Source organism: Synchiropus splendidus, chromosome 5 (genome assembly GCF_027744825.2).
Source record: "Synchiropus splendidus isolate RoL2022-P1 chromosome 5, RoL_Sspl_1.0, whole genome shotgun sequence".
NCBI classification, from domain to species: Eukaryota; Metazoa; Chordata; class Actinopteri; order Syngnathiformes; family Callionymidae; genus Synchiropus; species Synchiropus splendidus.
Window position 1 is genome coordinate 15,240,593 of NC_071338.1, and position 25,652 is coordinate 15,266,244.

A 25,652-nucleotide genomic window follows, 5' to 3' on the forward strand; every position below is an offset into this window, starting at 1 on the left:
TGACAATTGAGAAGCGCAGTTGTCTCTACTACAGAGCAACTCACCATGTTGTCAAGTCTCAATCCCAAATAAGGCTGGTGACATTTTTCAATGTTTTTTTTTTACAACATTGACACTAACTGATATTGGTGAATACAACAGCAAAATAGAGGACCATGTGGGTTTTACTGAAGAGTGAGTGCTGTTCCCAAACAGATCCACAAGGGGGAAAAAAAGAAACAATAATACAAGAATATTTGTAGTAGTCAGACAAAACAATTCATAAATCCTGGGTCATTATTTCTAGACTTCAGTGTTGTCTGCAAACATAACCAATTCTGCTTGATGGTTTGAGGCATTCAAATGATATAATCCAAATTGAGTTTGTAAAAATATTTTCTTTTAAATAAATCACTTCTGGCAGAGACACATTCAGACCCTGATCTTCCACAATGGGCTTCATTCTCAAAGTTCAGCAGCGTCTGAGTTGCTTAGTAGTCCTGTTTTCTTTAAATATTTTACACAAACGTCTGCCAGCGCTGCAGATGATCTCAAAAGACATGAATAATGAAACATCATGGGTAATATGAAAACGCTTTTTTTTATTTTAATTCATGTACAGTATGAACTACAATCTCAGGTATCAATAACTGCACATCATCCTCAGAGAATTAGTCGGACTCCTTACAAGCACAGTCTTAGTTTCTTTTTTTCAGTTTCCTTTTTTACATTTTATAACAATTTTAGCACATGTAAAATTTAATCTTTTTTTTTTAACGTCATGATTTTCAATCTTTTTTTTTTGTAGAAAGTTGAACATTTGATAATTATTCCCTCAAAAATGAGAGAAAATATGCCCCATACAGTAACCCCTCCCACCCCCCCTCCCACATACACAGACGGTTGGCGGAAAAACACACAAACATAGTATCACCTTGGCTTAAGGGACTTGCACAAAAATCAAGCTCACTCTGCTGGTATACAAAATCTGCACGTCTCCATCCGACTTGGGCATACAGACCTCTCTCCGAGATAAAGCTCTCTGTCCTAGCAAACAGAGCAGAGTTGATCCTTCGTGTTCCCTCCGCACCGCTTCATTTCTAAATATATTTATTTGATATAAAATATTATTCAAAGTTTAGCCAGCTTCAACATTGAATAATTAAGCCACCAAAAGCATTGAAAAGCATTGAAGCACTGAAAAGGAAAACGGGTAGAAGGAAAAGAATGGTTCCCTTGTTACCTTTGGTGGCACATTCGTCCTTTCTCAATAGGCATTTTGAAACCAAGGAGACCGTTGTCCCGTGTAAGCTCTGTCTTCACCGAGGTGGAAATAGATCACGTAAAAACTGGCGGGCAGACAGCCCAATCGAGCGGCCCCATTTGAATAAAGTACAATATTACCTCAATTTAGTCAATAATGAACAGTTTATGGGACACTGTCATGTGAAGATCAGAACAACAGGCCAACCCACTTCCTGTTCGGGGTCACTGTTTCCATGGTGATAGCCTGATGGAAAGCTTTTACCAGATCATCCGTTTTCCTTTTTTTTTCTCCTTCACTTACTTCGCTACTCATCTGCAATACCTCAGAATGAAACACTTCACGAGTTGTGGAACTGCCTTGGCTCCGCCCTCCCGCTGATCCTCACCCTTTATCCCAGCTTTGCCCTTCTTCTTTTGAAAGAGTAAACGCAAACAGACTACAGGAAGGGAAAAATGTTTTGATCGTCTATAAATGATGAAACATCAAAGCGTGTGTATGTTTTTCGCCAGCCGAAACGAGACTGTGCAGGGGTCGATCCAATATCAAAGGCCTTCATCCCCAGTTAGATGTTAGGCACAGGGAGAGAGGAACAACCTCATGCTGGTTTGCTATCAGCTTTCCTCTGTTAGTCTGCAAATGAACTGCTGATACGGATTAATGAGCTATAACCTATTCCTCCTTATTTTGCAGCAGGTTCCTCAGTGCTTCTCGGGGTTTGTCAGGCATGTCTGTGTTAGTCTGACAGAGTCACACTACATTACAAAGCAGCCTCATTTGCCTCTTTATCTGTAACTAACAGATGGACTATCAGCGTATAAGCCTGTGCGACCCTGGGGTGCATGGATGTACATCATTTCTGGGTTAAAAGTGAGACGACTGACTTCTGCCGTCTGCTCCCGCGCTTTTCTTTTTTTTTTCCTTTCGGTGCTAATGTTCTGCTGTAACGCAGCGCATGGCACGGATAAAGAGCGACAAATGAGAGACAGCGAAAGGTGAAACACGTGCCTGAACTTAGTGACAGAGAAAATCAAACAATGGAAGCGGAGACAATAATAGAGGAGAGCAAAGGCGGTATGTAATGAGGCTAAATCTGGAGAAAGGAGGAGGCAGGGAGTGCTGCGACTGTGGAGACCAAGGGGGGATGAAAAGGGGAAATGGCGATAGCGTGAACTTTATCTTAATTATCAGCTTATTTGCCGGGTGCATCCCCACTGTTATGTCCCAGGCTTGACTACTACAGTGAAAATCAATTCTGAACAGAAGACAGGAACGTGACAGATTCCATGTATAAAAATAACAACGGCCCTCACCAGAAAGAATTTGACTCATGAGCATGAAGATGCCACATATCTACACGAAACATCAGGTATTCACATTTATGGCAAACCATTCTTTTCCTTAAGCAATATTACACAGAGAAAAAGAGAGAAATCAAAAGTGCTAAAAGAAAAACCTCTTACAAATGGACTTCTTTCTTAATTTTGCCACTTAACATCTTTTTTTTTTATTATAAATAAATAATCTTTGTTTTTGTAAAGACACTTTCAAAGAGTCATCTGTGGTCCCTTTGCCAAATGCTGATTTATCGACATCGACTATGTCATAAAGTCACTTGAAAGTATTTTCATCTTCATGATGTTTGTCATATCCCAAATATGAAATTCCTCAGGTTTTTTTTTTTTTTTTGTATGTGGACAAAAGTAGGTCACTGATTAGATTTGGGTTTCTTGAACGTTGTCTTTAGAGCAGGCTTGAATGAGTAAAGGTTCCTGCGCAGCTGAGCTGTGTATAGTACTGAGCATTGCCGGGTGATGATATGTGTTCTTGTAGGTGTTGTAGTGATTGTAGTGCTCCAGCGGTGGAAGTGATAGGTGCCTCTCCATGGCTGCAACACCTGCCAGCTCTTCCTCGACAGTGATGACCTCCATGGAGGAGGCCGGGCCGTCGGGATCCTGCTGGTTATGCTGCTTCCTCATCTTGTAGAAAATGACCAGCAATACAGCGGCCATAAGCGTGATGGCCACGAAGCAGCCGATAATAATCTTGGTGGTTTTCATCACCTCATCCAGGCCGTTGAGAGCTCCCTCGCCGTCCTGATCGAGAACTGGAATGGTGTAAGTCCGCTCTGTGGTCCTTGTGGAAACAGGAGTGCCTTTTGTGGTGGAGGATGAAACCCAGCCAAATGGGGGAAGTGGGGTTTGAATGTCTTCCCCAGGAGCCTCAATGGTCTCCACAGTGACAGTGGTGAAATAGGTCACCCCGCTGTTATCCACAGAGGTGACATTGAGCACAGCGGAGGCAGAAATGTTGCCCGCTGTGTTGCTAACCATGCAGGTGTAGGTTCCAGTGTCCTGCATCACCACGCTCGTGAAGTTCAGCGTTCCATCGTTGAGCACGGACAAGCGCACCTTGTACGCCCCGTGTGTCACTAATGAGCCATTTGGTGTCAGCCAGCTAATGGATGTCAAGGAACTTGTACGGCATTTAAGCTCGGCTCCCATGCCCTCCGTCACATTTAAGTCAGTGGGGGGCTCCACGATGACCGGCACGTCACACTGAAAGTAGCTGTGGTCCAGCTCCCCGATGTATCGACCTTTGAAGACTGAGGGAGTGTGACAGCGAGCGCAACAGCTGGTATTGGCAGGCACCGTCTCCTTCAGCCACCAGCTGAGCCACAAGATATCGCAGTTGCAGTTCCAGGGGTTGTGATGGAGGTGGACTCGCTCCAAGCGATGCAAGGGTGTAAAGAGGTCGTGGGGTAAGAAGGTGAGGTTATTGTGGGCGAGATTTAACTCCACCAGTGAGGCCAGGTCGTCAAAAGAATTCCTCTCGATGGTCTGGATCTGGGCATGCATCATCCAGAGCTTCTGAAGGTTCACAAGTCCGGCGAATGAGCTGGGCTTGACGACGGACAGCTGGTTTCCCGACATCTCCAGCTCTTCAAGTCGCACAAGCGGCAAGATGTTAGGGATCTCTTTGAGGTTGCACATTCCTAAATTCAGGTAGCGCAGATTGCTTAAGTCCTTGAACGCTAAATCGGAAATGTACGAGAGACGTTTGAGCTCGCCCAAGTCCAGCCTTCGTAGCGACGGGACCCTGTTGAAGGCATAGGGCGGAATACTCTCGATGGGGTTGTTCCGAAGCCACAATTCTTTAAGCTTGGACAAATACTCAAACGCTCCAATGGGGATTGTCGTGAGCCGATTATCAAAGAGCTCCAAAGTGTTGAGGCTGGTGAGGCCATTGAAGGCGCCAATCTCAATGCTGCGGATGTGATTCTTGCTCAGCTGTAGTATCTCCAGATGGCGCAGATGTTTAAAACTGTCAACCTTGATTACCTGGATAAGGTTATCCTGGAGATTAAGGTAACGAGTGTTAGTGGAAATGCCATCTGGAACGTCGCGCAGGCTTCGCCGGGTGCATATGACTTTGCTGAACTGGTTACTGCATGAGCAGACTGAAGGGCAGGTCTGAGCGCGGACGAGCCCTGCCACCACCAAGATCTGAAGAGCCAAGAGCAGCACAAAGAGGGGGTCCGACAGTGCCCCCTTCAGCCTACGACCTCTCATTGTCTGGCGCTGGAGGGTGGAGATCATTTTGTTCAGCATTCATAGTTCATCTGCTGTTAGTGTTCTCTGCAACACAAGAAGAAAAAACAAACTCAGTCGGCATCCAACAAAAATGGTAAACCCACATTTGGTCGGTCAAACAAACACTAGTTAATAACCAACTCGTCCACATTAATGTTTCATGTGAAGACAGTAGACAGGATGAGAGGAGACGATGATTGAAAGCGTAAGTTAATAGTCGATTCTGTATGTCAACAGAAAATCACAGGCTCTTTCCTTCGCCCCCTAACCCTGGATTGTCCCAGATTTTCAGACTTCCCAGAAGCCAATGCATCTGCACAGCAAATTAAAAATAAAAATGTTGTGTCGTTCTCCCCAGTGCAGCTCTTTCACTCACTGGAATTTGTAGCTTCAAATAATTCAATACACAAAGCAAGACAGCAAAGTTTTCAAGTGAAATATATTGATGTCATGGGGACCGTGAGACAAAGCTTTCACCTAAAAGCCTCAGAGCACTTTCATTAAATATGTTGTTTCCTTATGTCACAGAGACAACAAACAGCTTTTGAAATATTGAAATAGAAGTGAGCTGGCAGTCTATTTGTAGAGCTAACCTTCCACACACCTTCTAACCATTTCCATTTGAGAACTATAGTTAGCGCTAACAGTTTCCTTTTTAAAGACAGGACTATAAATACTCGGCCAGCTGCTATATCAATGTTTTAATATGATATGTCTTGATCTCATTCATAAGGACTGCGCAAAATCATAGGTTTTGAGGCTTGCACCTGCCGACCCAATAGCACAGTAGAAAAGTAAACGTGAAATGGAATAGATAATAGATAAACAGCAATGATATTTGACAACAGGAAATCCAAAGGGGGTCCAGATGCGTTTTAATTCAATAGCAGAGAGGTCAATTTTCATCTAGTTTTTTTGGGGACTGATGATTAAATTGCATATTCTTTAGGAAGAATTTGTGAGATTTTTTGTAATATTTATATATATATATATATATATATATATATATATATATATATATATATATATATATATATATATATATCATATGTATACATATATATATACAATTTAATGTAACCAACAATCTATTAGTGGTAGTATTAGTATTTTAGTATTTTACTAACTTCAGTCAAAGCTGTAGAAGCCCTTTATCTCATTTATAAATCATAAATGATTTTTCATACAAACAGAATACAGGTGCGCTTTGTCGTTTTTCTGCTGTCCAGTGGTTTCTTCCTTTTTCCCACCAGTTGATGTCCATTTTTTCCAGTGTTGCAACTCAATTAAACTGAAAAAGGGCAGAAGAAACCCAAATTTGTCCCTGCTAGTGCTGTAACTCACAACTATGTCACATACTACTTGTAGCGCTAAATGTTCTTTTTAAACTTTATATTTCAATTTTAATTGCTCAAAATATGGCGTGAAAGCTGTTTGGCAAACGTTCTCTCGTCACTCTGTGATTGCCATGATCCATTTTTATTTTGTCCCTTGATTCCCGTTTGGTTTCTCCCTCCTTCCTTTCTGTTTTGTGGCACACGTCTAAAGCCATTCATCCTCTCATCACCTGAGTATAAAAACACCTGGGCTCCAGCAACGTGTGCCAGATCGACTGCAATTGTATCACTGGTCAATCTTTTGTTCACCTTTTCTAAACCCTGGTGCTCTGAGTTTTGTGTTTTGACTTTTCTTTGTCCATCTGCTCCGCATGGCTTCTTGGTTTTCTCCTTCTTTTTGCTTCTCTTAGCTAGTGCGTTCGTTTTCACGACCTTGTGTTTTATTGTTCATCGTGTTTGTTCTCTCCTTTTACAGACTCTGCTTGCATTTGTTTCTCCTGGTTCGGTGACACTTTTTGTTGTGAATTTTGTATTGTATATTAAATCATTTTATTTTTACCCACTGTCTGCCTCCTGTGACTCTTGCATTACTGCAATGGGGTTCCGCTACGCGTCTTGAACACAATAGGAATGAATCCATTGTGAAACCTGTGTTTTTGTCATTTTGGGACGTGACGGCCCCCAGGGCCTCGGATATTTCTCCTCTTTTACTGTGGGTTGTGTGAAGCCACGCATATGCGAAAATGAGAGCAATGACATGGCGACTAGTCGACTCAAGAAACCGACGGCGACTAATTTACTGTAATAATCGATGACGGTCGTAGTCGAAGCATAACTTCATCAGTTTTATTTCAAACTACTCTTTGATCAGAGTACCCCTGTAACGTGTTAGTTTACACCAACAAGGTTTATTCAGCCTCAAGATTAGCGGAGACAAACACAGAGAATTGTTAATGGTATGCTGCCACCCCTAATTATCTCCAGACCAAGACCTGCAACCTGCAAATAATTCACTGCTTCAAAGTGTAGAAAACATATTACGGAGAAAATGCTTAACAATAGCGTAATTGTGGAGCTGAGGTGCCAAGCCCTGCTATTGTATCATCAGAGACACTTCCTTCAAACTGAGCGCTGGTTTCATTTGCTCATGGGTGTGGTGTTGTCTTGCATCCGTTTGAACTGGACCAAATGTTATGCAGTCTTTGTCAGCAAGAAACACTCTGCCCATTGTGACAGGTGCTTTCTAAACTGTAGGAATTGCTAGCTGAGGTGGAATTGTTCTCGGCAAGGCTGGGTGGCCACCTTAATTAGCAGCAATGCACTTGAACGTGTCACCAGCAGCGCGTCGACATACATCCAGCGCAGACATGGACGGATGCAGATAATCAAATCAAACACTTGCACCTGAGGCAACGCTTTATTCTGACAGCTGCCTTCTGTTATTTCCAATGAATGGCCTCTCTTCAGAATCAGCTTCATTGCCATGGTCAGTGGGCATCCTACCAACTAGGAAAGAATAACCTGCAGTCATGAACAAAAAATAAAATAAAACAAAAAAATAAAATAAAATAAAATAAATAAAATGAGATCCGTCCTGAGTATCTGAAATCGATGGATGTTGTAGGGCTGTCGTGGCTGACACGTCTCTGCAACATCGCGTGGCAGTCGAGGACAGTGCCTCTGGATTGGCAGACCGGGGTGGTGGTCCCCCTGTTTAAGAAGGGGGACCGGAGGGTGTGTTCCAACTACAGGGGGATCACACTCCTCAGCCTCCCCGGAAAGGTCTATTCCAGGGTACTACAGGGGAGACCTCGGCCAATCGTCGAACCTCAGATCCAGGAGGAACAGTGTGGTTTTCGTCCCGGTCGTGGAACACTGGACCAGCTCAATACCCTCAATCGGGTGCTCGAGGGTTCATGGGAGTTCGCCCAACCTGTCCACATGTGCTTTGTGGATTTGGAGAAGGCGTTCGACCGTGTCCCTCGCGATGTCCTGTGGGGTGTGCTCCAGGAATATGGGGTACGGGGCCCTCTGCTAGGGGCTGTCCGCTCCTTGTATGACCGGAGCAGGAGCGTGGTTCGCATTGCCGGCAGTAAATCAGACTTGTTCCCGGTGCATGTTGGTCTCCACCAGGGCTGTCCTTTGTCACCGGTTCTGTTCATCACTTTTATGGACAGAATTTCTATGCGCAGCCAGGGGTCAGAGGGGATCCGGTTCGGGAACCACAGAATTTCATTTCTGCTATTTGCGGACGATGTTGTTCTGCTGGCCTCATCGGACCGGGACCTTCAGCATGCGCTGGGTCGGTTTGCAGCCGAGTGTGAAGCGGCCGGGATGGGGATCAGCACCTCCAAGTCTGAGGCCATGGTTCTCGACCGGAATAAGGTGGTTTGCTCTCTCCAGGTCGGTGGAGAGTTCTTGCCCCAAGTGGTGGAGTTTAAGTATCTCGGGGTCTGTCTTGTTCTCGAGTGAGGGAAAAGGGGAGCGTGAGGTTGACAGACGGGTTGGTGCAGCGGCAGCAGTGATGCGGTCGCTCTATCGGACCGTCGTGGTGAAGAGGGAGCTGAGTCACAAGATGAAGCTCTCGATTTACCGATCGATCTATGTTCCCACCCTCACCTATGGTCACGAGCTTTGGGTCATGACCGAAAGGATGAGATCGCGGATACAAGTGGCTGAGATGAGTTTCCTAAGCGGCAGAAGAAGGTGAAGGTGAAGGTAAACACTAATAATAGACTTACTTGTAAATAATAAATTACAAAAAGGCGATATATACCACGGACAGCAACTGACCCGTATGACAGAATCAGAACGGTTTCTTTCAGCCAAATGTCGACGCATTTAACACATTGCATCCGATGGTAGGGGATATCATGAGGCTGAAAAGACTTGACATAAAGGCTTAAACACAAATATCACATCCACTCATAAATAAGACTCAAAGGTCTGGAGTCAAATTATTAAACATCAACATGGTATGAAGCCCTCTGGTGCACTGCAAAGCCACAGAGCCTTCATTTTTGGGGACAGATTAAAGACTGTGAACAGAGGACACTGGAGGGGAAACGAGTTGAAAGCAAATTAAAGACACTAATTGTTACTATAAAGTAATTACTAGTAGACAGTGCAGATAATTACATTTAATGTTTCATTTTGATGTTCTCAGGTGCAGCTCAAGGTAGACATATAACTGTAGACCACCTGTTATTTTTGGGACAAAATGTGCATTGCTGCGTCAGAAACAGATGTATTTTTTAGTTTGAATATTTTGTGCTTCAACACTGATGGTTCAAACTGACCCAGTGGAGCTCGACAAGTCTCACTTCCTGGTGAAATAACGTTGATAAGCTAGCGTGAAGGCTCAGCAGCGTCGGGGGAGGCCGCCCTCTGCTCAACAGTAGAACTGGGAACCATTTCTTCTCATGAGCTGATTAGACAAAGATCTCTCCCTGCACCATCTGACATGCTGTTAAACATAATCACCCGGTCATAAACCTATCACGTCCCTATCCACCACATACTGCTGGGTGAATACAATAAATGGCTCGGGCTGGAAAGTGACAATCACTGATTGCAGTCCGTGGAAGTGTGAAACTGATAAAGTGCAATGGCGATTTGAAATCTGACAAGCTGCGCCTCATGCTGCTAAGAGGAGCCCGGACTCGACCAGTCGGCCCGATCTGTCAACTCTATCGCATTTGAATGGATTCGTCGCATCTGGTCTGAGATACTTTGTTAGTGTGGATTCTGAGAGCGAACGGGGCCATCTGGGGAGCTTAAGAGCCTGTTACCGAGAGTTTATGATGAATTTTATTTCATGTTTTAATACATCAGCGCTAACAAGTGAGTAATGTGGGTTGAGGAACCTCAAATGATGCTGCAGCTTCAGACAAAAGAGACCAGTGAGGTCCAATAAGTGACTCTTAACACCATATGATCATCGCGGATCAGGAAGAACAGCTGATGCACCAAGGCAATTTTACTCCTTTCTTGAGTGCCAGGCCAACCAGTTTTGTTGCATTGTAATTCAAGATGATAATTAATATAACATTGAATCTAACCTAATTTAATCTAAAAAGAAGCGTTAACATTTTGTTTAAAAACATTTTAAAGTACCGATAATCAACAAAGCAGGGGTTTTATACCAAGCAGTATTTGAAGTTTGAATATAGATATTCATTATAAATGAATGAATATGTGAGTAAACAAACAAACATTAGACCTTCAAATTGGAAAAGAAGCGCAACATCAACTCAAGACTCAAACTAAACAAAGGAGCACAATTATTAAAAAAAAAAAGAATTTAAAAATAAGTGAATAAAAAAGCATGAACATTATCAGCGACAAATATCCCCAGAAAGGAGTGAAACTATACATGTAAAAATATCTGTCCCTGAAGAAGAGAATCAAAAGAGATTCTAATAATTGAAACATAACATATTTAAGCAATATCATCCATCCATGACCTTCCAGAGACTCAACCACACAATCACTCAGAGAAGGCCTTCATCATGGCTGTGACTCAGAAATGTTTCAGCTCCAGTGCAAGTCTTATTGTTATTAGAACATCATTTTAATATATTTAAGCTCATAAATACATTCCAAAATGTTAGCAAACATTATGTGCTCTGTTAACTCTGTGTCTCCGTCTATGCTGCTGCTGCTGATGATGATGATGCGTGGACCAGGTATTATATTTTTGGTCATCATTCTTGCAAACAATAAAACGATGGCAGATTAAAGATGATATCACTCCTTTTCATATGTTTCGCTCAGCAGCTTCATGTCAACAAGTCATGTGGGCAGTCATGATTTCCATGCAAGCTCAGCCGGAAATGAAGACTAAAAAAGAGATAGCATTCTATATTTGTCAAAGGCCTTTTGTCGCAGTCACACTGGAGGTGTATCATCTTTTTAAAACTCTGTAAACAAAGTGAAATTTATTGCCGGTTGAGCCTGACAAGGAAAATGGAAACGATTATCCCAGCTAGGGTGGGGTTTGACTTGCTGGTGTGTGATATCTTATAAATATTACAGCTGAATAGAGCTCCTTTTTACCATCCGAAAAATGCCAGTCCACGTTACAATTAATGTCAAGAACACTGGAATACATTGAATCCACACTCTCTTGCAGTCATTAACGTACACCCCAGACAGTTTGTAGCTCAAAATGAAAAGCTGTTTACTAGAGACAAATGTAATAGTCACAGGAGACGTCTGCGCCTTCTTGCACATCCTTGTTTGGAGTCCTGCACTGAGGCCCATCATATCTGCACCAGAGAATGCTTCAGTCTCTGGCTCAGATCCACCTGAAAACAACACACACACACGCGCGCACAAACGTCTCCTCCCCCATTCTCCTGCTAGTGCTGCTGGTGTTGTGGAAATAAATCTAGAAAGCTGTGACAGCCCACTGCTGACTAATCAACCAACCTCCATTCTTTTAACAGAAGCAAAAATGATGGCCGTTTCCAGGACATGGTGTAGTTTCTTTAACATTTTTCTTTCTCATGGGCTGTTTTCCAACAAATATGCTGTCAATAGTGCCACTGATCTGCTGGATTTAGCCAGCATTTCAGGACACACACGCTTGCGGCGGCCGGTGAATATGTCATTTTATATGTTGTCAGTCATTCCGTTCTTAAAAATACAAATAAAAAGAGCAAAAAGTGGAAATGCGTGGTTGTATCTGATGCTTCATGTGTGGCTTGTATGTCCTCTCTGTCCATGTCAGGCATTAGTCAATGTGAATGTAAGTGGCTGCCTCTGTGAACCCTGGCAGCCAGTCAAGGGTGATCCCTGTACCTTGCCCAATGTCAGATGGGATTTGCTCCAATATGCTGAGAGCAAATCAGATGCAGTGAAGGTGGCAGACGTATCTCTCGCTTCCTCTCAAGTGTAATTAATTGAATACATTTGGGTTCATCAGGTAAAAAGGTGCTTTTGGATTTTCTCTTCTGCTAAACAGGCTGCACCGATCAGTGGTTTAAGAAGCGAGAGAAGAGAGTGACATGTGTTCCTCTCTCACAGTTGGATGAATGAAGCTCAGGAGCCGAGCTTAGCCTCCGTCAGGCCCTGCGGACAGATGCCTCCACAGATGACTGGGAAAATAATCACGATTTCAGTTGACAGGACTCATTTCCTCAATACTGCGATGGAAGAGATTCAATTAAGAAAATGGCAAATTATGTGACCATCTGCAGTCATTGTGGGACGCACAAGAAGGACAAAAACCTGCATCCGCACACCCTGCGAGCAGTACGCCGTGGTATTATTGCGAGCACATTAACTGTGATTAATCTCTGGTTTTCCATGGATTATCAGCTCAACAACCGCTCCAGCCAGTGCCACTGTCATTGTAATGCACCAGGCAGTGTATGAGTTTTATTGAGACAATGTGACAATTTATTACAATCTGACACGTCTACTTTTTTTTTTTCCAGTGGGATCATTGACATAGTAACTTGCGTCTAGATCTGTTGGCGTCCAGGACACGACATGGACCAGGCTCTGTGGCGCCACACACACAGATGCCGAGCTCTATTTATAACAGAGTGAAACTGAAAGACATTGTGAAGCAGAATCGGGATGACATTCTATTTGCCTCAGGTGCTGCAGTAGTTATTCAATTAGAAAGATATCCAGGATTCTGAACAAATGACCAAAGTTCACTTCATCTCGCAAAAAGAAATCAAATTCTGCTGTATTCCATTAATGGGCAAGGCAAGGCTAATGTTCTTATAGCACAATTCACACATATCTGTTGGGGGGGTTCTTTATCGAAGGAGCCAGATAATGGCTTCAGGAGCAGTACTGACTTCGGAATCTGGCTCAAGGACAGCAACACATGATTCTATGAATGGGAAATATAATCTGCAAACTCAATTTTCTCGCTGACTTCTTGCCTTCCTGTTCTTTGTGTCTTGGCGGTTAATGTGAACTTGATAACATTAATTTACCCGTGGTCAAAATGGTGCTGGTTCTGACCCAGGGTGTCAAGTAAGGCCGTCAAGAGGATGATAGCAAAACTCTAGTCAAAACTGGCAATTTCACCCTCTGCACGAGAGTTTACCTGAGCAGCTCCTCCACTGACCTTGTGTTTATCTTTTTCTCTGAACTGAATTTTCATCCAAAGGCGACAAATTGCCACCAGTTCCAAGTGCACTTTTGTATCCATACAGTGGTTGATGTAGAAGTCAGCCTTCAGTGTTGCATGGTGATGTTTTTGATGGGCTGCGTGTTGCGTTCAAAAAAAGACAGGGGTTAGGGTTAGTGTTAGCCATGGGATCAAGCGCCTCAGATGGCTCTTCATTCACAAAGACATTTATTGCACCGCCAGTAACAGGCAGAGAAGCTTTATATACCAAGTGACATCTACTTTGAAGGAGTGATGCGAGCGCCCAGAGATCCCCCTCCTACCACCACTCGCTTGGAACTCATACTTGTAGACTTGATTGAAAGAGAAGGCTGACTTCAGCGTCAACATAGGACGCAAACGTCACTTGAAAATAGTTGCTGTTTGACTCTTGGGGAGTGAGAATGGGTGGTCCATATTCATCACGGTTGTTCGACTCATGTATGTCCATTGAATAAAGGATACATTTTTGGTTTCCACTCCCACCATTGGATAAGAGTTACACCAGAACAAGTTTTAAAGGCAGGCGGGCAGGAACTCCCTCAGATAAGTCACCCATCGGGGACCTTGTTTAAGTCGGGTTTCCTTAATGTCGGAGGTTTTCCCAACACGTCCAGCCGGGATAAGATCACACGGCAGACACGGGACCAGATAGAATCATTACAGCTCCCCTCTGTCTTGGTTATGTCGAGCAATCCATCATTCGCCGCAGTCTGCATTGGCCCAGAAACAGAAGTCTGGGCGTTGCTGATGGAACTGTTACCCCAGTGACCTGGCAGCACTACCATTAAAAATGATGGGTGACAAGTTGGTCATGTTTTTTCTTTGAAAACGATACACTTAGTTTGAATTTGTGACTCCATTGGTGAAATTATTTGTACAACACTGGACTTCACACATATGGGATGGAAACCTTTGGCGTTTCTTTGCCAAAATCTGATGCCATGATATCAGAAATGTTTCAAAACAAAATTCATTATTGTCCATCTAAACAGAGAAATAATGGGATATTCCTTGAACATAGCAGGCGTCTCATGAATAGGTCGCATCTGTTGCATATAGGATATGATTTTATCTTGCATTGTCATAACTAAGTACTAAATAGAGAAAGAAGGAAGAGGCACCTTTCAAGACATAATTCAATTCCTATTCACGTATGCCGCCTCCATTTGAATAATTGGAAGGGCTAAATAATCTGCAGGGGCCTTGGTGTTGAGATGCACTCTGCCAAGTCTGTGTCTGCTCTCTGCAAAGGGATTAAGACAGGATGCCCTGGGTGGCAGACTAGCTGAATGTGAGGGCATCCTTAGTATTCGTGTCACTTGTTCCAGAGCACCGATCGGCTGCCACCACTGTGCTCCAAAAAATATATATCTGCATGATTCCAGTGGGGCATTATTGCCAAGTCCACGAGGATTAAAAGAAAATATGTCAGCACGGCTCTGACTGCCGAAACAACATGCACAAACTGAATCTGGTTTTGCTTTAGTTTTGGAGAGCGAAATAGCAGGTGGCAGGTATGATGACTTCAGGAGTCCAGATGCTGTGCCACAATAATGAGCTCCATTTCTGACAGAAGCTAAACAGACCAGAGCCTCAGACAAGGATGAGTCAACTAAACACAGCACACAGGTAAATACCTGCTTCTGAATCAGGCAGGCCATTTCGGAAACAATTTATGACAGTCATTCGGTTTGTGGCATGAATTATTTAACATTGCGTTTAAATGGTTTCACATTGCAATGATCCCCGTTTTCTGGTGCATGTGTCGCCGTTGAAACCCGGCTCACTGCAAATGAGACGAATTTGAAGTTTAGCCATTGCGAAAATGGGCCAATAGATTATAGTTAAATAATTCAACACTCTAAATATGAAATGCTCGTGCACTCAGCCATAACTGTTGAGCTTATTTTTCTGTTTGCGTGTCCTATTTAGACTTCCACCCCATATCGCATTACAACAGCAATATACTGCCCGTGATAAGATGAATAAAGACAAGAACGTTTTCATAAAAATGACACAATAACAGTCAGCTTTAGAGGCCAGTGTTGACAGGATCCTGCTTACTGAGAAGCGCAGAACGCTGCAAGGGTTCACTACTGGCTATTTGTCAGAGAAATGAAATGAAACCATTACAGTCTGAAGAAGAAGATGGAGGCAGAGCTCTTTAAAGCCTGTTCTTCATGTGGGGACAACACCAGAGTGACAAAAAAAAGCCCCCATTTGTGCCCCTTCTACTTTGTTTTTCTGGCGACCTGCCAGCACGCAAATGCTTTAAATCTCTGCAACACATCATTAAAACAAACACATTTAACTGTCAGAATAGCTGCGAGAGACTATTTTGCATAAGCAATTTACTAAAGTACAATGTCAATGTTCTTAAGTATTTGAATAGAGGCCAGCGTGTGCAAATGTGCACCAAAGTACAAACATAATGAATTTGCCGTCATGAGATACTGTATAATATGGATGATGACTTTCTACAGCCAGTCAAATACAATATATATATTTCACTCTTTAAATTAGTCTTAAATAAACGCAAAAAAGCTTCAATAGCTGCAACGATTGATTCCAAAATCCTTTTGTGAAAAAGCTTCACATCAGGGTCCGTGTGCCTTTTGGCCTCTGGAATTTCACCCCAGGAGCAGATATAAAAAAATTGATAAACAAGGGGTTATCCAACATCAAACACAAGTCATATTTGGCTTTCGAAAGACTAAACCAATTTTCAGACTCATTTTCTTCTTCGTATTCCAAAAAATGTAAATCACCAAGACTGAAAGAGAAAATGGGTCAATTTTCTCGTCTTGGATGTGATGACTGCCAAAATAACAGCATCCTAAAAGCGCCAACTGGAGGATGATCAGCCCATTTTTGAATGAGTGCAGTAACAAAGCTAAGGGATGTGACTTCCGGAACCTTGAAGCAATATGATTTTAGAGAGGCCTTGTCATCTCCGTACACATATCTGCTGACAATAAAATTGGACGTCATAGTGGATTTTCACCAGGAAGTAGATCTTGCGCTGAAAATGCTGCAGCTTTTATGGACTTCAGACACAACCTTTGGCAACCGCGTATCTGAATGCCTGATGCACTCTCCATTTTGAGTATCTTCACATTCTGTCTGTAAATAGGAAATTGGAAAGTGGCCCTGTTTTTTGTTTTTTTTTGTTCAGTCCAATTACTGTACTTCCTTTTTATCACTGTAGACAGTTAAAATCAAAGCCACTCTTGAAATTCCAACTATTTCAATTGGACTCTAAAAGCACAAACAAAAACACTATTTAGATTTTTTTTTTTATCGGAAGCAAAAAACTTTTATTTTCAGCTCCTCAGGTGAACTGCCCAAGAGATTTATTTAGATGTATTGTGTCGTACATTATTTTTGGTTTACATTCTCTTCTTGTTGCCAGTGTTGCGGAGAAATTGGCTAAAATGGACTAGCGTCATATAAAATATATGATTAACAACTAACAATACAGTACTTAAGACAGTTGTTACTGTGGAAAGTAGAAAAGTTAAAATTAAAATTCAGAAATGATAAAGCCTGCTAACAACAACTTTCAGCACAAACTACAGCATAACAGGTTTAAAGGAAATTTTAAATCAAAAGTTTTGTTGAAACAAAAATTGTGCTTTGTAACACTGTTTACTTTCAAAGAAGCATCAAACAACTGGCAGAAAGTTTCAGTTTTGTAGTTTTTCTCATAACTAGTGCCTATATTATTGCAGTAATTGGCCAGTTGTAGTTGTAGTAGGTGCCCAAGTTGATGGATTAATATTTGAAGTAGCAGTGGTGCAGTTGTAGTAGCACCATAACAGTAAAATTCTCCAAACTTTAAAACATTTGTATATCATGAATATTAGAATATTATTATTAGAAATCGATTTCTTGACTGACTCAGGTATTTGGGAAACACTGCGAATGAGGGATGAGGCACCTGCCTTCTGGCAACAATTCCAGGCTCGAAATGAATTTTGTCGGCTCCACCAAATGCCCAGTGTAATGAGCATTAGCGAGTGAGTGTCCACATTCTTCTACAACTGGACTCTGAGAAGTGTGATATTGACAGTTTTTGTTTGTACTGAACAACACCAGCCACACACAGCGACCCTAGCACAACAGTACGTGTTGAGGTTCCAGACACACCATTGTTAAAGAGCACTCCGTCTCTTAGTTTCAATTCATAGTTTAGAAAACACTCGCTCAACATCACCATAAAAACAATGATAAGCATTCACTTTGAGTAAATGCAGGCTATAATGCAGACAAGAGCTATTTTATTTCCCACCACTGGCTTCTTCCCTCATTTCTTCTTTCATTTAATTTGTTTTTGTAATGTGGCAGGCACTGCGTGACTCTCAGAGGGGGGTCATCCTAAAGTCATTTACAAATTAAAGCAGGGATAATTGTTTAAGTGGCAGTCAACAGTTTAGGAAGGGCTGGTCTGGCGTTCTATTATCTGAATGAACTATCAACGCAGTAATAATCCAATAAAACAGTGTTATGAACGAAGACACATTTACAAGATTACAGTCTGCACAATAACATCAGTCAAATTCAAATAAAATATCTGGAGCTGTGGGTAAATATGGGTGCGTATTGTCGCAGCCCCTCTTTATTTAAAGAAACAGGGACGACCTGGCTGATCATGGACTCTCTCATGATGTTGTTTGACCTTTCTGGATTGGCCTGATGAATCATGATCTGGACCCATTTTGAGGGGACATGGCGTGACATTTTTAAAGCCGGTGGACGCGATAATTTATGGTCACTTGTCCGATAAAAGGTTTACTGTTCCTTGAGCCACCAGAGGCAGAATTCTGAGCAATAATACGATAAGAGATGGCTGCCTAGTCATGTTGGGGTCCTTCCCTGGAGTTCCTCGCCAAAACACAATTGCTCACGCAGCGGTGACCTCAACATCAGGCTGGACTGGAGGGCACAGTTAGACACGATATGTCATCATATGGCTCCCACTTACTGCTTCAGGTATGACACGTTAGGTCGATCATATCCATGAGTTTAAAGTCTCTTTTTTTTGTCTTGAAAGGAAAGTGCCCACATCAAGTTAAATGTGGGAGAAGGTTGGTGTAGCCGTGGGCAAGGAGAAGCCATGTGAGTCAGCGTGAGGTTGTGCAATTTTTCGGATATGAGAGTTTCACCAGCTGGACAAAGAGGAAGGGAAAGAGGTGAAAGGAATGAATAAGTGGGTCCCCTGGCCGGTTCCTCTCTCATGTGATGAACACTTGTAAGTAAGGACTGGTCAAAGTGCTGCCTGGCTCAGTGTGTCACACTATGGCAGAGGATTTGGAGATGCAGAAGCACAGATCACCACGCTGTGAGTAGAGAAAGATGGGTACGAGAAAACATCCCAAGTTACAGTTGGAGTGAAAGAATCCAGGTTTAAAAACATACCAAATTTCAAGATTCCATTGTTGTAGTATGCCAGATTTTTCCAGTCCAAAAGGCATACATTGATTTATTACTATTCTCTTGTATGTTGTTTTGCATTAAGAAATATGCTGTCAACGTCTGGTTCTAAGTGCAGGTTGGGTTTTTGAAGTTCTTACGCTATTATTTTATTCACAACAAAGAAATATTCCTGTGTCTGAACCTGTGCATTGTTCTTTCAAACACACACCCACAGCTGCCTGCACTGACCTTATAAATTATTTATCACTCTATTATGCAAAAAAAGACAACAACGAAAAAAAAATATTAATAATAATTATCTTGGCCAAAAAACATTTTTTCGCTATTCAACAAAACAGTGCATAAGTGTAGCAACTAAATCACAATATAATTGTTAGATTTGGTTATTTAACATCCTCTTTCCACAAAGAAATATTCACCATATTCATTCAACTGATCTGACTGGCTGAAGCGTTCATTTGCTGAATCAGCAGAAGTAAATATGAATTACTGAGGGTGGTGGTGGAGATTCTACATTTATCCCACTCTTCCTCTCAGCTCTATTTTAGAAGCAAAACACAAAAACGCTCCTCTTCTGATGACTCTGTGGACTCCTCAGCGCTCCCTCCTGTCTCGAATAGATGGTTGGCACATTGACGTGTGATCAGCCTCATTATCTCAGCACAGCTGATCCTTAAGTCACAGATCCATTTATCGCCTCATTAATCCATATCAAGCACCCGAAGGACTTCTTCATTGACATTCCTCATCACGTCGATTAAATACATGTCAAATTCTGAACAATTACCACTGTTGTTAAAGTAAATGAAATAAAGACGGCAGCGATTCAGCATTAAACAGCTTAAACAACATATTTGGTTGCATGTATTTCTGACAAGCTTTAAATGAAATTTCGATGTTTCATCTCACGCAAACAAGTCGATCCCAGCACAAACACCTGATGGCAATTTGTTATGAGCAACGTGTTTTGGTAACTAAACAGATTTGAACCCACAACCCTCTTTCTACTGGCCTCAAGCTACCTTCTTCTTCTTTTCCTTTCGGCTTCTCCCTTCAGAGGTCATAAAAGCAGATCATCTTCCTCCATCTCACCCTGTACTCTGCTTCCTCTTCTCTCAAACCTACAAACCTCACGTCCTCCTTCACCACCTCCATAAATCTCCTCTTTGGCCTTTCTCTCCACCTTCTGCCTGGCAGTTCCAACCTCAACATCTTCCTACCAATGTACTGACTCTCTCTTCTCTGTACATGTCCAAACCATCTCCATCTAGCCTCTCTGACTTTCTCTCCTGAACACCTGACATGTGCTGTCCCTCTGATCTACTGCTTCCTGATCCTATCCATCCTGCTCACTCCCAGAGAGAAGCTCAGCATCTTCATCTCTGCTACCTCCAGCTCTGCCTCCTGTCTTTTCCTCAGCGCCACTGTTTCCAAACCATACAACATTGCTGGCTTGACCACAGTTGTATACACCTTCCCTTTCATTCTTGCAGACACTGTTTTGTCACACATCACACCTGACACTTTTCTCCAATGATTCCATCCTGCCTGCACCCGCTTCTTCACCTCTTTCTCACACCCTCCATTGCTCTGGACAGTTGAGTCTCAGTACTTCAAATCCTCCACCTTCTTTATCTCTGGATCCTGTAACTTCACCTGTCCACTTGGGTCCCTCTCATTCACACACATGTATTCTGTCTTACTGAGGCTAACCTTCATTCCTCTCCTTTCTAAGGCCTCAAGCTACCAAATATCTAAAAATATATTCCAATGTATTCTATAGTTTGTGTTTTTATATGACGCTTCTTCTATAATTAACAACACGTCATGTACCACAAATTATTAATAAGGATATATGTTTCAGCATAAATCAGTGGCAGATCCCAGAAGACTAGCGGTAAAGTTTTCATTAATAATCAATGCAGTGATTGTGTCGGTAAAGCCATGACTGGGAAAAGTGAACAAAATAATGCATGACTTGTTGTATGGCTTCAACCACCCATATTATCTCTTGTTTTTTTTAGATACATGCACCAACAAGGCAAAAATCAAAGGTATTTTTAACTCATTTAAGTCTATTAACGTTGATGGAGTCAGTGTCCTACTGACTTCGACAACTTTGCATCTTGTGTATCGTGAATGAATACAATTGGACCATGGACGCACGCAAAAATTTAAGGTGTGTGTGTTTTGAATAACCCTGCCTCCGTCCCGCAGCATGGAAATCAGGATGCTGAGCCGTTATGACATGAGCGGAGATGAAAGTGAGACAGTCTCTTGAATGTCAGGTTTAGTTTAAAAGTCACATCAGATGCTTCTTTTGACAAGGCTGAAGTTATTTGTAGTTACTGTCGATGTGAATTCAGTTGTCCACAGAGTCTTGTGGAGTATTTACACAAGGAGGGATCGGAAGGTTCTGACTCTGGACTCCTTTTGCAGAAGTGGTCGGAGTCAAGCACGTCTTCACTATCGCTATGAAATGTAATGGATTCTGCCATTTTTGTCTGTGTGAAATGATGTCTCTCCTTAACTCTACCGCTTCCATCTAGCAGCAATTAAGGACACATTTTCATTCAGCCTAGATTCTTTAAAAATATTAATATTTGAGGACAACACTTTCCATGTAGAAAACAAGAGGGCAAGCTTGTACGAACGTAGACTCACTTCCTCCACAACATGGGCTGCAGTGTTATTCTGTTATATTGAGTTGTTGTTGAAAGCGTTATTGGCCACTCATGTTAACAAAATCTTCCATATATATATATATATATATATATATATATATATATATATATATATATATATATATATATATATACTCCTCATTAATAAGCAAACAACACCCACTGGCTCTCATAATGACCAGGCCAGGGAGGGAATCACAAATCATCATCTGAAACCATATAAACACTCCTCTTGCACAAGGTCATTCAGTGAGCCCGCAGCTTTTATTGTGCTCTTGCAAAGCAAACATTATGTGCGCTCTTAACTTTGCATTATACACTGATGGCGACGTTCAACATCACTGTCACAATGCTGGAGGAGGCGTTCTGTCGCGTGTGTTATTGTGGGAATGTTTTATCAGGCGGAGCCAGATGCTGAGCACGCCAACTGGTCCTTATGAGTTTTCTTACAAGCAGAGAGATGATTGATTTTGTGTAGCCAGTCCTGACAACATACAGTAGGCAGTCCATCTTTTCCATGCCTTACTTCTTCTTCACGGTGGAGAGCATCATGTTGAATGCTAATGAGCTTGAAACTGGACTGGTGCAGTGCCAAAAACGATCTCCCTCATATTGTATGTCTTGCTATTATGCCCTTGTTCCGTCCTTCCTAGTTTGTGTATGTGTTGATATTAGATATTACAGATCTTCTGTTTCTCCCTCACCTGAACATGCATGTAGTCACACGTTTGCTGGCGAGAGCCCGGACGACAGGAGAAGAGTTTCAGCCAATCGCAGAGAAGAGCAGCACGCGTGAGAGCTGACAGGAATAACAACGAGGTGCCTGAACTGAGACACGTGACTAAAATTTCATGAGTTCAAATCATCAGTAATTTTCCCTTAACAAATAAATGCCTGCTGAGCGACATGTCAGTGATGGCTCCAGCCCTTTTGCCCTCCGTCTAGAAATGTTTCACCTTCAATCCAAAAGGCTGCTGCCCTGCTAGCACTGCCATCAATGAGTGAATCACTGACACTCTTCACTCCACTATTTGAATACATATCGAGCACTGTTTACATCTTTAATTTAAAACTTCATCAAAAGATTACTCGGCACAGTTCAAAACATTTTTTTTTTCTTCCAAAACTCCCCCGTGAGGTCTAATAATGATTTGGGGTTTGTGCGTGTAGAATCCTAATCTCCGACGCATCATTAATGCATCACCCAAAACACAACAAATTCTTTGTTCCACTCATGTTGTCTGTAAAGATAAAGGAGACACCAGCTACGTGGTGGAACAGGAAAGCACTTTGAGGCAATGTGCTTCAATGTCTCCACTGTTGAAATTACCATCCACCCTTGTCTCCGAGGGACAAGCCGCACACTGGAGTGTGGAGTGCACGTTTCCTTCGAGGACCGTGCCCGCCTACTAAAACAGTGCCCACTATTTCACTACACACTTTGATGTGGATGGATTTGTAAGGATCTGAAAGTCACAAGGTAACAAAGCCCTCAGGAATATATTGATGTGTATAGCTCCTCTTTTCACTTGGTCGAAAAGCACAAGATTCAATCTGTTGAGTTCAGCTGCAGTTAGCAGCATATGACAGAACACATGACTTCACCCATTTGAACTTGCTAACCATGTCCTCGACTCCAGAGACTACACTACTTTAACCTCTGGTGCACTTATGCAACAAATGCATTCATGTGTTCATGCATGCACATTTTTTACTGTCAAATTGGGTTTTGGCCACCAAGAGAGCTGGAGGGACTTTTTTTTTTTACTGAATAAATAGCTATGTTTTTACTTTGCAGCATCCTAGTGAACATGTGAGCACAGTAAGTTAAAAAATCCAGTGCGATGCCTCCAACCTCGGGCTCAGGTGACAACCAAAACAGTTATTGACCAAGGTTGCAGTACACTAGAAAACTGAACTATTGCGTTAGTCCAGCTTAGATCACCTTTAAAATGCATCTAAACCGCTTAGTACGACTATGGGAGTGAAATTTGGATAATGTGGTTAGTAGCACACCCATGCCTGCATGTAACTTTTTAGCTAAGTAAACAAACAACCCCTCCAACACGAAGATGCACTCACACCATAATATCCAATTGAGAAGTCATATGTGTAACTTGATGCAGCAGTGGTCATAGGTTTTGTCAATGCCTGTCTGTCCCTCTGGCGCACGGCACTATTTGGTCTGCATTCACAGCTAGCAAAAGGTTTCCCCTCATCTCTGACGCTGAAAAAGGTTCATTCATTCACAGGAAGGTGGCATTCAGTTGGTGATTTTCAAAAAAAACAAAAAACCATGAAACTGGTGAGAAGTATGAGACATTTGTGATGAAAAAAAGAGGCTTGGTTTTGACTTGAGTCCAGAATGACATGGACCTCAATGAAACCGCTTCTAAATGCAGTCAGTTCCAAGAAAAGACAAGACCTTGAAATTGAAATTTTGAGTCCACACTAGAGACACGATAGTAAACACTGCGTCTGACTTACAGGTCATGTGTTAAGCCCCTCCCATTTTGGGAACAAGGCCAATCCTGCAATGCAGCATTCTAGCCCACAACTGCATGTACAGGTCATCCCCGTGTACAGTTATCTACGCTGCAGGTACACACACAGTTTACTCCAATATCACCTGGTGATGATCACCCACTTGCGCCTGTAGAGCTGGCCGTGTAGCCACGGTTTCATCAGGAATGAATTTTCTTGCACTCACGTTCAGAGGGTCTATCGCCGTGTAACCGTCGCCTTCCCAATGTGAGCCAGTCACACACGTCTCAGTAAGACATCTTTGAACAGGCGTCTCCAACTGATCTGCAAATGACTTGCTGTGAGCGAAGGCTTTTGTTCCAACCAATCAAGAGCCTGGAGTTTGAGCAGTCCAAGGTCTGAAGGTAGTCCTCAGGTGACTGTCTTTCTGCCGCTGCTTGTTTAATTGGCACAAAAGCCACAGCCATCCTCCTTTACTTTTTATAGTCCTGTCTTTGAACAAGAAACACTTCTTTCTTAATAATGGCACCCAATGATGCTATTCCAGGGTGTTTGGTCTTAAGACCTTCAGACTTTTTTTCCCCCTGTGACCTAGATTGTATGCATCTTGCATCGTCCGCTGGAGTTGTCGCACTGCCGATAAAAAAAAAAAAAAAAAAAAAAAAAAAACTACAGTTGCATTCCTCAGTGACCTTTCATAACAACTTGTAAAGTGCACCTCTACTACCCGGATTCAATGAATGATAGCCTCCTAGTTGAACACTTTGACAAGGCTACACAAACTTTTAATGGCTGTCACTCCAGTAGCAACCCTTTTTCAAGAGAAGAAGATTCCATGCACGTAAGTCGCAGTAAATGGACCATTCTAATCGGAATAAACGCCTGATCTGAATGGAAATGCTTTATGTAAACACGTCTTTTGCAATGAAATGACCCCATTTGTCTCATTCAAAATGAACAGAGGGGTGGATAACGGTAATCATTCATCCCATCTCTCTATCTCAGCCAAAAAATAATAATAATAATATCAACACATCAAGCCATTAACACTGCAACCAGCGCTTTTGATTTGCAAAGCTCCTCTCGTCTTTATAAGACACACTATATACTATCCACACAAGCTTGTTATCAAGTCTCAATGTGAATCATGACACCTCATGCGCTGGGGGACAAACACTGGACAGGTCGGCTGTCTATGAACGTGTGAACAAATGCAGGCAGGAAAACACATTCACACCAACAGGCACTTTGGAGTCTCCACTTCACATTTCCTGCATGACTTTGTGCTGCAGGAGAAAACTGGAGCAGCTGCAGTAAAGAGAATATGAAAACAACAGAGTCACTCTCTCAGCCTGAAACACAGCCAGAATTCTATACGTATAAAAACCGTCTGGTGGCCCTCATATGATTGATTCGTATACACGCTTGCAAATGCAAGAGGAAAAATGAAGGTTAGCACGAAGCCTGCACCGCCTTTTAAAATATTATACCCCCCAACTGCCTTTTATTCCTCAATTTGCTTTTTCACAAAACACCTTTATGCTCCTCCACCATTCCACGTCGAGCTGCTGCGCGGCTCAGCCCTCCTGAAGCCTCTCTCCCTTCTGCATCCTCCTCCTCCACTAAATAATTCCTGACAGGAGGAAAATTTTATCAAATCTGATTGAGTGTGATGAGAAGGGGGGAAGCAGGAATGGGGGAGAGCCAATCAGTCTCAGCAGAGATTTGGAGGTAGAA

General features: G+C 42.4%; 1 protein-coding gene across 1 annotated transcript in view; it reads right to left on the reverse strand.

Moving 5' to 3' along the window:
• Positions 1-871: 871 nt before the first annotated feature.
• Positions 872-25,652, reverse strand: part of lrrc4cb (leucine rich repeat containing 4C, genome duplicate b) — a 51,747-nt gene continuing 26,966 nt past the window's right edge. Inside the window, exon 2 of the mRNA XM_053864798.1 lies at positions 872-4,881. Coding sequence (XP_053720773.1) covers positions 2,959-4,854 — 1,896 coding nt within the window. The 5' untranslated portion in view covers positions 4,855-4,881 and the 3' untranslated portion in view covers positions 872-2,958. The remainder of the gene's footprint in view (positions 4,882-25,652) is intronic.